This window comes from Vanellus vanellus (assembly GCF_965231255.1).
Source record: "Vanellus vanellus genome assembly, chromosome: 15".
NCBI classification, from domain to species: domain Eukaryota; kingdom Metazoa; phylum Chordata; class Aves; order Charadriiformes; family Charadriidae; genus Vanellus; species Vanellus vanellus.
In genome coordinates this window covers 9131975-9146410 of record NC_138920.1, presented here as the reverse complement: position 1 = coordinate 9146410, position 14436 = coordinate 9131975, and the positions used below count along the sequence as shown (strand labels likewise).

The 14436-nt window shown below is 49.0% G+C and overlaps 1 protein-coding gene across 1 annotated transcript; it reads right to left on the bottom strand.

The window, feature by feature from the left end:
- Positions 1–406: 406 nt before the first annotated feature.
- On the bottom strand, positions 407–13799 carry LOC309678312 (somatomedin-B and thrombospondin type-1 domain-containing protein-like; the record flags this gene model as incomplete). The annotated part of the gene is made up of 5 exons (XM_082491312.1): positions 407–1353; positions 6068–6244; positions 9048–9126; positions 10076–10270; positions 13580–13799. 5 exons carry the CDS (start codon positions 13797–13799, stop codon positions 1236–1238), a joined length of 789 nt encoding a protein of 262 aa, XP_082347438.1. The 3' UTR covers positions 407–1235.
- Between the last annotated feature and the right edge of the window lie 637 nt (positions 13800–14436).

The window sequence follows — 14436 nt, the reverse complement described above, 5'->3', positions numbered from 1 at the left end:
CAAACCTAAACCAGAGTCAGACTTGAGTATTACAACTCTCTTCTGGAGCCGCCCCCAGCCACTCACTTGGGTTTTGACAAATTTAATTACCTAGACGCTCATCACTGCAGCGCTCTGCCACAAAGCGGAAGTCCTTTCTGTAATTTTGTTTAAGCAGATTCAGGAGTGTATGTATATTAAAAGAAATATCCCATCCATATTCTGCGTAGTTGAAGGTCGTGGTGCTGCACTTCCACCTGTAAATCCTGAGTAGAACTGGACAGCAGCGACTTTTCCTCCAGTCTCACCTGCTGGGACAGATGAGTCAGCAGCAAGATAGGCTGGACTAAATCAGGCAGGTTCAGGCACTAAAGAGATGGCACCGCACAGATTAATCAATAGACACACACTGGGACGATGTCTCCGGTCTCCTTTATTTTCATTTATAGAAAAGTATGAATATAAATCAGCAGAATATAAAAAAAACATTTCAAATATTTTCCAGTCAAAAAGACACAGCTATATCTAGGCGCCCTGATACAACTGGGATGACTTCCTATTTAGAGCCCCAGGACTGCACCGCATTTTTGGGCAACTCAGCAATGCTCCTTGAAACTCGAAGCCCAAGGGCCCATTTATCCCCGGTACCTTCTATTCTCACAGATTTGAAAAGGCTGATTTCTAAGTTTTGCGATTAACTCAGCAGCGCGAGATCAACCCTCTGTAAGACTGAGGATAAATATGAAATGATGAGACCATGGAGGTGAAAACAGAAGGAAAAGCTACATAAGCACAGGCAGGAAGCATCCACAATGAAGTGCTGTTGCCATGAAAAGAAGGCACTTGAGTTAATTTATTTTGCGTTGTTGATTCTCCATTGAGGCTTTGGAAAAATAATAATTAAACCTGGATTCACATGGCCTTTTTTGTCCAATTTCTTACTGGGTGAATTCTCATTCCACTCAAGAAAGGGGAAATTTGCAAGAAGTCATCAGGGTCAGAAAGGCCTCTCTCAGGGATGGCTGGGCAGAAAGAGATTGGCACTTCACAGCCAGCCTGATTTCTTTGGAAACTGAAGAGCACACGCAGACAGAGAGGATTCAGGATGCCCCAGTACAGACAGCAACCTCTTGAAATTAAGTGGCATAGCCTCTGACATAGAGAAGTCGTCGTTTTGGTTGTGGTTCCTACTGCTGCCACACGTTGGTGCCAGACAAGCCATCACAGCACTTGCTCGCTGGGAGTGTCAGGAGAAGTTAGATGAACAAGAAGCTGTGAACAGAAGGACAGGAGCAAGTGTCCAGCTGGCGAATTCTCTTCCAGGTTCCCTTGCATCGAGGGTTCCCTACTGCCTGCCAGTGCAACAGCTGATTCCTGAAACATAATCGTAGGAGGGAGAAAGTTAATGTGCTGCATCTCTGCTGCAGGACAGTCACTTGTATGACCGGGGCTTAAATCACCCAGTAAATCCCATTTAGTTTGCTAATATCGATTTTCACTCCATGGTCCCAATTCTGCCTTTCTACCATCACCGTAAAGAAGAAGCAACCACAGTGACCCCCATAGGATTACAATAGCGTGAAGTAAAGCTGCAATCAGGCAGGAACACTGGACTGGAAGAACCTAGAGCAGCACGTACTGTAGCTGTTAAGTCCAAAAGGATTCACAGAAACATTCCCTCGAGGTGCACTCTGACATCCCCATAACTCCCGTATTGAAACACTCGACGGGTAGCAAAGTGGGCAAAACACCTCTTTCTCCATTTTTCTTTATAACACCATGCTTCCTTGCAGTGGGCAGAGCTCTGTTGCCACCCGTAGCCATCGAGATGCTGAATAAGAACAGACCATGCAACACAGCGCATGTCTGTGTGAGCAGGTGCAGGGACATGAGCATCTCTGGACAACCATGGCAGCGGAACACTTGCCTAAGCTTTTCCCCTTGCTAACAGCTACGCACTGACATGGCTTCTGGATGACCAGGCCCACAAGTGTTGGAACAAGGCTACCCACAGGCCCCTTAAATAGAGGACAAAAACCCAGCCAACCCACCCACCCACTCCCCACTTTTCTCCCAGGCAGTCCACTGACCAGAGCTGAACAGAGAAATATCCTATTGGAACACCCAAGGGGACCCACAAGCCATCTTTCACAATCAGTGGCACGGCCGAAGCAACCCTGACCTAATGGCCACAGAAACTGAAATTTTGCTACAGCACTGTGCTCCTTCCCAGATGTTAGCATTTAGTGGTTCAAGGGAATTCCTCGCATCAGCGTGTCCCAGCCTTGACCTTTGGAGAAGCACAAATACCACAACTGGATCAACTCTTGCCCTGTGCAGAGAGCTGTCCACAGAACAGCCCAACAGACCCCTAACTTCTGATTTTTTATAGTTCTGTTGAAACTGGAATTATTACTCTAGATCCACAAAGATAACCCTTCCCTTGGTTTAATGAGATGTCATGCTCCAAAGCAGGGTTTTATGCATCACACATGGCTGGAAAAGGCTCGCTGTATTTTTCTTTTGGCTTGGGGTCATTTCAAAATACCAGGATCTGCACAGGGAGGATTAAGATCCCAGATAAAGCAGGCTGTGCCCGGAGCAGTCCTGTGCCCTTCAAAACTCTGGGCTGCAGCTTTACCTTTAAAAGGCTTTACTCCTTAAACACATAAGCTAAACTTGCTTACTGTCATCTTGCTGGTGGGGAAGGCAAATGCTAACTTTGCTATAAATCAAGTCCATCCATCCTCTCTCTCCCTCCGCCCCACACGCGTGGGCATAAACTGCTGCAGTCTGGACATTTATGTGCTACAACCACCACATCTTGCTCCAGATGATGAAGAGCAGTTGATCCTCCTAGACACAGGCAGAGTAACAATTTCGCAGATGTCAAGTCCGTGCTTTATTTGTATAACTTTCAGAAGACGATCCAAAATTAACAGATCAATTTCCCGGCTTGATGCTCTGCCTTGTTTATCTCATAACCTTCTAGAAGAAAGAAGCCAATGCAAGCTAGATTATCATAGCGATCCTCACCTGACGGCCACAGATCTGGCCACAAATCAAGGACTTTGTGAAACTTCCTGAGCTTGCAGAACAAGGGTTAAAATGAACTAGTGTCTTCTACAGAGTGGGAGACAGGTGGAAGGCACAGATAACAAGCATCTCTCTTTAACTTGAAGCATTTATAAGCCAGACTCCACTTAGACACAAGAAGATAATTAGGAAATACTCATCAAAATATACCAGCATGGCTGAGTTTATTTTAAACTCTGTCAGATGTTTTCCTTCCTGAGAGTCACTCTTGGAACAATATCTCGGGGAACTAAACGCTGGCACAAGCTGCCGAACTGACAGGGCGAGAAGCGAAGCGCAGGCACGGCGTGGGTGGGACAGCAGCAGCTGTGCATGCTTCCCCGCACAGCTCCAGCCAGCGGCCCCGGAGACCCGGCCAGCGCGCGACGGCACGGCTCAGCCGGCATAACCACCGCTCAGAGGTCACCACAAACCGTCCACGTCCCCTGGCAAGAGTTACACCAACAAAATTTCAAAACGAGGGTGAGCTGAGCATACAGCCAGAGGCTCATGAGCAGATCTAGGCGAACTCAACACATGCTGCATCCTAGGCTCTGGCATCAGCTTTGGCCTCCCACCATCCTCTTTCTCAGGGCAGCAGAGGGTTTTCCATCTTCCTCCACCTTTCTTTGCAAGCATCACACTTATGCCCTCCACGTCTGGCCAGCGAATCCCAACCTGAGGAGCTCACCGTGCGACCCCCTCACAGCACTGCTCCCTTGCAGGACTGCCTGCTCAGATACGGCCACTTATTCTAACAGAAGGCAAAAACCTTTTCCCAGACATTTCCCCATCCCACTCAATGGCTGTCCCCACCAACAGCTCTATTTCCTCTCAGAGATCAGAGAGATCAGTTTTTTCCTCCATGCAACCTGGTAAAAAAAGTATATTATTTCTGGAAACAGATTAGGGGGCAGCTCTGCTCATATAAAGAATACCTATAGTAAATACTCGCACTTGAGATGTTGATATCAAGAAAAATCAAGCAAGATACCCAGCCCTGGACAACCAATCTCCTTGACCCACCACTGTAAGGTCAGACAGTGATAAAGAACACCAGACCATGCCCTGGAGGTTACCTATCTAGGGGATACATGGGAGTTATCCAGAACATCCATGTGAAATGTAAGGGAGGCTTCACACGCACACACAGAGAGGATGAGCAAGCTGCAGACCAGAGACATCATTTCTGTTCCACCTGCCAGCCACACATTCATCTCTGACAAAGCTGCCCAGCACTGCTGGTTCAAGGAGGGCGCCTCCACTGCCTTTTGTAGGTAAGAGCTTCGTCCACCACTCAGGCCAGCCCAGGCCAGCCCTGCCTGTCCTCCAAGCCCATGTTACTACCCGGCAATGAACCCAAGTGACCACACACAGTACCTCAGCTGAGCACACACAGAGAGAGCTCGTACCTGCCTAGAAAACGCCACAGACATTACTTCATTTGACATTATAGGCAGTAATGCTGGAGAGGTAAAAAGCTCACTGTGTTAAAAGCTGGCTTCCCTGCTGGCTCTCACATGCCTATAATGAAACGGACTCACCAGTTCATCTTACCTCCAGCAAGACTCTGGGAACAATTTCTAGGCTCTGCTCAACTGGGACGGATTTAAACCATCTGCTGAGACATGGGCTGAGTTCTGACTTCAGTGAATCAGTCCCCTTCACCCCAACTCCATCATCGCTACCCCTCTCCAGCCTTCAGCCTGCCAACACCTGATGATCAGATCATCATTCCTAAAGGACATCCTCCCATTTTCTTTGTGCTTCCGCTCCACGAACCGCACTGTTCACCAGATCAGGTGAATGAAAATGCCCCCTCTTTTTGCAGCCCTATGAGGAAATGAATTCCTGAATATACTTTTCATTTTGCTTAACCTGATGGTCCTGTCTGGCTCCAAGGCTTTAGTAAAATAACATTATTGTAAGCTTTTATAATCATTTACATGTTGAATGCAGGTAAGAGCTACTCCTGGCCACACCAGGTAAGATTTTCTTCTTCCTTATCTAAAAGCTTTTGGAACCTTTGCACAAAACAAGCTGAGGCAGAACAGGAAAAGACTCTAAACGTGATTTCCTCTTATTAAAAGCCTGAGAAAACCCCTGCCTAGAAAGGCCATTATTGGCAGTCTTGGTAGTACAACACATTGTGTGCTTGAGGCCTGACAATGCTGGTTTAGAACTTCTAATTCAAACAAACATGCTTATGTCAACATTTATGTAAGCTTTAAAAATAGCCCTGCCCAGCACTGATGGGCAACGGTTTTCTCAGGCAGGGCTGCTGACCAGTTTCAGAGGATGCCTATAATAAAGTAGCAATGGGGTTAAGGGTATCGGGATAAAAGCAGTGCAGAAGCTGTGCATCCAGTGACCACAGCAGAGGCCAACTGGCTCTGCCACAGATGTGTTTCGCAGCTTCAAGCCATTCTCTTCATCTTCGCTGGAGTCTGCCCAATTTGTACAACCTGGGTGGTCCCTATCAATCGACCCAAAACTTCTTCAGCTTTCCAGGGAAAGGATGCTGAAAGTGCAAAGATTTAACAGTACTTCCATCCAACCTCATGCGCCATCACATACTCCAAGTCCCTAAGCCAGCTGCCACCCGCCAGAAGTACTCATAAAGGGTCACTTGTTGAAACAAAATCCCCAGTGCTTAAAAATCAGAAACAGATTTGGTTTTATTTGACATCTGACAGGACTGGACCTTAGAAGCACAGATGGAGTGTCTTTAAAACAAAAAAACTCCACAACTGTGCCACTTAGAATTCAGCAAGATTTAGCAGACTAAGTGCAGGTACTCCCACACTTCAGTCCTGGCTCTGCCACTGGATTAATACATGAGCTTCACCAGGTCATTTCATCTCTGCAAGAAACTCATGGTATTCAACAAAGACCAGTTAACAGATGTAGAGCACTCCAGAGAGCTGCATGCAGTGCATTACGAAACTGGGACAAGGAGATCAAGGGAGAAGAATGAAAAATTCAGCATGAAAACAAAAGCTAAAACTCTTACTTTTTGCTTCCACTGCCATCCCCATAACAATGTAGACTTCTGGAGTCTAAAGCTGGGTGCTGACACTCCACGCAGACGGTGTGGCCCTCCCTGAGATACTGCATCCAGTGAGTGTACGAGTGGTGGCTCTGCAAGCAGCCCGGCGTGATGGCCACAAGCTGGAATTCAACACAGTACCTGCAACCAAAATAACGCAGTAGGTTAGCTTAATAACCAGATTAGAGCCAGACTAAACTGGGTGACCGTAGACCACCAATTAAGAAAAACAAAAAAACTAACCCCATCCACACCCAAGGTTATAAAAAACAGAACGTGTGGTGTACCTCCATTTCGACAAGGTTAAATAGGGAATAAAACTACTCTGCTGATGTTTTCAACTGCCATATCAAAAAAATATCAGGTATTATTGACATCCGTTTTTACAAATAGAGACGCAGATTGGTCAAACATTTGACTAAAGCCAAAAAATCCAACAGACAGGTCTTCTGATTCCACGTCTGGTATTCATTTGCTGAACAACACTTTCTTTATCACCTACTCTCAGTTACTTATAATGGGTTTTGCAGAGCAGCTTGTGACAGGAGCTAAGACTCGGTCTGTAAAGGTTCTCCTTGTGATGATCTCCCTTCTAAGAGACAGAGCGAGGTTGTCAACCTCAGTTCCATCTCAGTGGAAGGACTACCAGATTGACACAGCACTTCTGCCCTGCTCACAGTTTTCTGTGCTTCTGATTTTAACCAAAGCTGAGAGGAAAGCCCAAAAGAACTGGCCTTGTTTGGAGGGGAAAACCAAGGAAGTTCAGTAACCATCCATAAACACAGCCGAGAACTGGGTTCTAGTCTAGACTTGTTCTGTATCAGTCATCATGGGGAATTCCAAACACCTCCAAGTAGCACACTGATCCATGTGAGCAGTTTGCTTCCTTGTCTTATCTGAGGGAAAGAGAGCAAGGATAAATACGCATGCAATAGAGCTGTGCTCACATTTTTTAATTTTACAGGGACAAGGCTCAACTAATGAGGAGTCCAAGGGAGGCTCAGGGTGAACAGATGCTCTTTCCTTCAGATGCTTAAGTGAGGGGGATGGACGCACCCACGCGCTGTGGAAATACTTACATGTACAACAGCACGTGGGGAAATAAATCAACAAGTGCATAGCTGCCTCATGCTGCAAGAGCAGCTTTGGGAAACTCCACCCAGCGTTTACAGGAATGGCAGCTCCCAACAAGAAACGGGCAAATCACCAGGGACTGCAATAAGAACCCCTGGGAATAACTAGCTCTCAAAGCTGTGTAGGAGGGGTTACAGGGTGGAACATAACCTTTCCCATCTGCACTGTGTTGCTGCTAGTGATGACCCCAACTGGGAAAGAAGAGGACCGGGAAGGCTGATGCCAGCTCCCCTGGGTTGGAGGCACCAGCCCGCAGGCAGAGCAGCACAAGCAGAGAATCACAGAATCATCTAGGTCGGAAGGGACCTTTAAGATCATCGAGTCCAATCAGCAACCTAACACTGCCAAAACCACCAGTTACCTGTCTTTTAAATACCTCCAGGGACGGTGATTCAACCACTTCCCTGGGCAGTTTCTTCCAATGTTTGATAACCCTTTCTGTGAAGAAATTTTTCCTAACATCCAATCTAAACCTCTCCTGGTGCAACTCGAGACCGCTTCGTCTTGTCCTATCACTTGTTACTTGGGAGAAGAGACGGACCCCCACCTCGCTACAACCTCCTTTCAGGCAGCTGTAGAGAGCGATATGGTCTCCCCTCAGCATCCCTTTCTCCAGGCTGAGCAACCCCAGTTTGGCTGTGTCCCAGAAGGTAAAATGCAACAGAGCTTTCTGCACAACCCTGCCTGTACCTGTGCTGTGCAACAGCGCTGCAGGGGAAAACGGGCCACGTTACAGCCGAGGGGGGCTGAAATGGGAGAGGGATGTGCTTCCCGTGCAACAAGATAGGAAACTCCACCCCCTCAGAATTTACCCCATTTAGGTAAAAATGTGCAAACTGCACCGGATTCCACACTGGGAAGAGCTGAAGTGAATGGTCTTTGGCTTTTTGATCACACAACCTTAAACAACAGTGATGCCATGAATGAAAAGCTGAATCTCAGTCTTGTACTGGCCTTACGTCAAGGCAGACCCACAGCCTTCAGATGCACTGAGATACTGCTGTCACAGAGGGGAGATGTCCTGGTTTGAGTGACACAGGAGTAATTGCTCTTCTAATACCTGGGAAAGATGCACTTTTAAAAGACTCTAGTGTCTGAATTTGTGAAAGTATTTACTTCACAGCCAGCTATGGTATGGGGGTTTCAAGGTCTCAGTGTTTTCGAGCTCACCAGGTGCAGGGATGAGGAGCAGTGACCCGGGCACTTGACCCAAGCTGGCCAACAGGATTATTTCATACCATGAACGTCACATTCAATATAAATCAGAAAGTTTGCTGAGGAGATCCCCCTCTTCCATGACGGCTGTGATCCTGAGAACTTCTTGCCCCGCTGCTGGAGCCCTGAGCCCTTCCCTTCCCCCTGAAGCTGCAGCACTCACAGTGTCCCACATCTGCTGTCCCATGCTGGGAGCACACAGATAGATAGAATGGGCTGAGTAAAATCCTTGTATATTTTATACTGGTATCAGCATCAATATTGGTTCTTTAGTATTATCAATGGTAATTATTTAGTCTTATTCTATTAAATCTGTTTATATTTCAACCCTTGGGTTTCCTTGTTTTTCCCCTGATTCCCCTTCTTGGGTGGGGAGGGGTCATCGGGCGACAGAATAATTGTCTAAGCGACAATAAATTGTTGTGGGTTTCTCAAACCATAACAGGAGAGCAGCACCCTGCTCTAGTGAAGCACAAGTTTCCCTTCTGCTGGGAAATACTGTTTCTGATCAGCAAAAAGCTGAGCCCAAAACCGCAACCAGAGAGACACGGAAGGTGAAGTATTACTGAGCCCCTGTGCTGAGCCTCCAACTTACCCTGCTCTTTCATTGCCATCAGACGCAGCTCTTTTTTTCCTCGCTTTTCCAAACCCTCCTGTTGTAATTAATGCTGGGACTGCGGATATCAAAGAGAAAGAGTACATAGCGTAAGTGGCAATACTGCACTAAGGCTGTTTACGTCTGCAGAACAGTAAAGATGGGCCTGTAATGTCACACAGTTTTATCTTCAGCAGGACATAAAAACAATTCTAACTTTGTATTTTTGTATCGTCCGAGACCATCAACAATTTCACTGAAAAGAGAATCTCTCTTGTTGCCAGATTTTTGTCTGAGCAGAATAAGCCTACTTATCAGGCACACGCAAAAGACAGAGCGCGAAGGCAGCGTTCACTTAATACCAACTCTCAACAGGTTTGAAGAAGTCAGTTGTAGCCAACATTCAGAGCGGACAGATTTTGACCCCAAAATAGCAGCAAAAAATCACAAACAGTTCTTTTAAAAAAAATCAGTAAAGGTATGTCATGAAAAGTTGATTTGAACAAAGTGAAACCAGGCTTTTTGTCCAGAAACTAGTTGGAGGTCTGCTCTGCCTGCACTCTGCTCCAGTGCGGGGAAGTCATACCTTGCCTGTGATGGGTATATTGCTCCTTCGTGACTTTTTGCGGATGACTCATAAAATAAATATATATATATACACAAAAGAAAAAAAGCATTCAACACCCAGTTGCAGAAGTTTTAAACAGGCATAAATCTACCAACTCTATCAAAATTGCCAGAGATTTACACTTGTACAAGTGAGATCCCAACAGGCCTGTAATATTTCACTCTTGAAGCACAGCAGATCACAGCCAACGGCAGGCGCCGCTTTCAAATACTGTCCCGGGAAGGGCATCTCTAAGCCTGTGCGAACAGCTCTGTTCTCAGTTACACCAGAGAGGCTCAGAGCAAACATGCTGGTGTCTGAAAATAACTCTTTTCAAAGGGTACAGAAAGATAAGCTCCGCTGACCCAAACAAGAGTCCTCCCCCTGATCACCCAGACACTTACATTTTCACTGGACTTACTCAGGGACTGTTTGCACTCTGTTCCTTGCTGAGTCCAGTACTCCACGCAGCCAGCCCTCTCCTCCAGAGGAGGACATGCCTCTCCTCCGTTCCTGGGCTCCTGGATGACATGTCTCCTCCGAACACGGTACGTTGTCTTGCAAGGCTCTGCGCAGCCGCTCCAGCCACTCCACTGAGATACGACACAGGGGATAACTGGAGGAAGAGTAACAAACGGGCATGTAGAAGGTTACAGAAATGATGCCAGTGGCGTGCCTTCTCCAGAAAAGACATTTTTTGACATAGCTCAATACAACCTTCTTTGTTTCACACCTGTCCCACAGTTGTGCTGGGCAGTTCCCAGTAGCCCTGCTCCCAGGAAAATGTCTGCCCAGAAGCTCCAGCCATCCAGGCTAGTCTACATGGGGCCAGTCACCTCCCCCTCCGACACCCTGTAAACTGGGACCTGCACTGGATGAACTGAGAAAAGTTTTAAAACTAGACAAGGTCAAATTGAGTGGTAAGGGAAGAGCTGCATAGAAAGCAGAGGCTTTCTCCACTGCTGTTGTAGACCGTTCATGCAGATAAGGTCTGAAATCTTACTGACTTGTCTTGTAGGATGTCACACAGCAAATGATGACCAGCCCTGGAGTTTGGACCGTCGCATGGCAGGCTGGAGTTGAACTGAAGAATCAAAATTAAATACTATGGCTTCCACTTTGTACATGTTGGAAACAAGCCCAAAATATTCTGAGGATACAACTCATGACTTCAAACTTTGGGAACCTGCACTAAGTAATGCTTCAAAAATCTGCACATCATGGAGCATCCCTACTTGCTCTCGCATAGTATCCACAGTGCCAAACTCCTAAGCTTTGGCCTCTGCACAGATAAAGAACTGTCTTCCTTCAGCATTCAACATCCCATCCGTTCGGTCTGAAACACACTGGTACCATTCCCTGTGTCACATATCCCCTTTTGTGATCTCTTCCTTGTGAGCATGCCCATAGTTGAGTTTCATGGGATTGAATCTTTGGAGAGAACTATCAAGAATAACACAGGAATTACTCGATCACAAGAGCATTCACCTGCTGGTCTCTCTCAAAGGCAACCTGGAATCATAGCCCATGATATACTTGATCATTTGTGCCTAACCAATACAGCCTAACCATCAAGAACAACACCTTTGGAGAAAAACACTTGCAGGTCAGCCTAGACTCATACTGTTTTTTTCCCCACATATTCTCAGTTGGCTACAGCCCCTCTCCTTGCATTCCTCTACCTTGTGACTGAGCTGGGCCAGTGTATGACAATACACCACACCAGCACTTCCAAGGACATCAAACTTCAGTCGTACCAGTGAATAGGTGTCTGACCAGGTTTCCTGCCTTGCACACCGTGACCAGCGAAAGGCCAGCAAGCACCACCTTACATACACTAAGAGAAGGGCTGCACTTGCAAGCTACCTTCTACCAAAGTCGCTGTGAGTACTCAAGAGGCGAACTACCCAAGGACAGAAATATTTCACCCATGCTGCTGAGCTCAGGCATGAGGAATTCCTCAGTTCTGAGTCCAGCTCCTCTACCGATCTATCCCTCAAGTTAACAATGCAGATGAGCCCGTTCAAATCCATTAAGGGCCGCTATGCTCAGCATCTTACAGTAATAGACATTCATACTCTGATTTACAAAGGCACTCAAAAGCCTGAGTCCCACTGATTTTATTGGAACATAAGCTGCTAAATGCTGTTGCGAATCCCAGCCTTTCTGAGCAGCTCAAGCTTGATACTTCAATTTATTCTCCCACAGAACACAGATAACCCCTGATTACTGCATTAACCCCATTTGAAACTGCCCTTGTCTTCAAAAACTTTAGGAAGATCTTTGAAATGCTACTGATTTTCTTCTTTGTCTAAAGTCACCATAAGCAGCTTTTTAAACCTATTCAAAGATTAGGAATTAAATCAATTATCCAAGTAATTGAGATATTTCATATATGCAGCAATACACCACACACACAAATAAAAAGCCTTTGGTGCATCTGATTTATTCGGAATATTCTGCTCTCTTCATTATATTTTTTTTTGGTGTCGACATTAATGCCTTTGCCTTAATATTTTGCTTTACAATTCACTTTGATAAAGTAGCTCTTTAGTGGTGGGAGAAAAAAAACTACTGAAAAAATCTCTCATCCCGCACAAACCCAGCTTTCTCGCCAGGTCTCCGTAAGCAGAATGCTGTTATTCCTCCGGTAGCCACAGGGTGGCCCCGGGCCGGGCGAGCGCCGGCAGAAGCGCCGGGGCTGTGTCACGGGTGGGGGTGCGGGGTGTCCCGCGGGGAGGGGGAGCAGCGGCTGCCTTCTGCCCCCCACCCCCACCCCCGGCGCGCAACGAGGGTCTGCAAACACAGGTTCTTTATTATTCCTCTGAAATATGAAGACGCGAGGGGTTCCTGTCTACCCCAGTTGCCCCGATGCAGCACGCAGGGTTCGGAGGCGGCGGTGCTGAAGGAGCACCCAACAGCCCAGCCGTGCTCGGGCACCAAAGGCAGCGGGGCGCCCAGCGCGCCCCTCCCCGGCAGCCCCGCCACCGGGAGCTGCACCCCCCCGCAGACCCAGGGCACGGGGGGGGGGGCAGGTTTTGGGGATCGTGTGGGCAGCGCTTTAATGCTCACTGCTTTCTGCCACGCTCGGAACTTGGTCTGCAGACCCGCCAGCCGGTCCTCATTCACAGCCATGGCTTGAGTTAATCACTTGGGAAAGAATTTATTTCCTACCCATTTTCCAGTTTTCTCTTGAAACGAAAAAAGGAATTAAATCACGGGAATATCTGCCCATCTACCTAGAGCAAAACTCTGCAGAGGCACAGCTATGCAGGTTTTAAAAAAAAGGCATTACGTGAGCCGGTAAGACGCCTTGAGGATGCTGTTTGTGGGGAGTGAACACGAGATTGCACTGCTCACTGAAATAACTTATTCCTTCATTTACATCTGCCCTTTAGTGGAAGACGTTTATGGGGGTAGTGTTGCTGTGCTGCCCGGGGACCCCGGCACCGCGGTCGAGGCTCTCACCGGATCAGACGCCGGAGCTGCAGCCACACGCTGGAGGTGCCGATGCCGCTTGCGGGGAAGCACGGGCTAGCAGGAGCAGCAGATTTGATCCCATCCGTAGTAATTCAACCCACAAGAGGGAAAGGGATCGGGGGATCCTGACTGAGTCAGGAACCGTCCCGTTTCACATTTCTGTCTCGTTACAAACACGCAGCGTCCTGCCACCTCTCTGCTCCGGGGGGACCCCAGCATCTCCGAGAACCACAACCCGGGCGGGGAAGCCGAGTGCCGGCAGCATCCCTCCTTCGGCCACCCGCATCCCCGCCCGCCCCCCTCGCTCTTCCCACGAGCAAAGCCGGCCGCGGGCGGCGCTTTCCAGCCCAGCCGGTGCCCCGAGGGCGGGCAGGTGCGGGGCAGCTCTGCAGGCAGCGGCGACAGCCGGTGCCCGGGAGCAGCCCCGGCCCCGCCGGCCACTCACCCGGGCAGGCCTCGGCGTAGTCGTGGCAGCAGTCGAGGGTGCGGGCACACGCCTGGTCGCAGTAGCAGGGCCCGTGGGAGCCGTCGGGCCGCCAGCCGGTGCTCAGGCAGGCCGGGCGGCGGCCGGGGCAGCACAGCCGGCGGGCGGCGCAGCCGGCGGCGGCGCGGCGGGGCAGCGCCGGCAGCACCAGCAGCGCCAGCAGCGCGGCCCGGCCCGCCATGGCGCCTCCGCCGACCTTCGCTCCCCGCAGCCCGGGCCCGTTTGCCGGCTTAAAGGCGCCGGGAGTGGGCGCCGAAGGGGGGGGGGGGAAGGAGCCGGCCCGCCTCCCCCGCGCCCTGGCCCCGCCGCCCGACGAGGGAAGGCGGCCGGGCGGAGCCCCGGTGCCGCCAGCGCGGACGGCGGGGAGAGCCCCGGCGGTGTCCCTGCCCGCTCGGTGTCCCCGCCCGCTCGGTGTCCCCGTCCCGGGCAGACCCCCCCATCCAGCCCCGGCTCTGCACGGGCGGGGGCGCGGCGCGGACCCGGGCTGTACCCGGGCTCACGGCAAGGGTTGGTCGTTACACGGTGACTACCCTGGGTTTTCCTGACGCCACCGTAAAGTTTCTTTCTCTTCGTGGCATCCTCACGATGCCCGAGCATCTGATAGTTAGTTCCGTTTCTGCGGACTTTTAAAACTGCAGGGTATAATTTCTGCGCCGGCTGCTAGCACTCACCAGCCAAATTATCATAAAGAATATCATCAAAAACAAATTATAAAAGAGACCGTTATTTTTTTGCCAGATTTGACTCCAGCATACCTCAGGAGCCATTAAAAACCTGAAACTACTTCATTCCCAGTACAGCAGCTTGTTAAGAAAGAC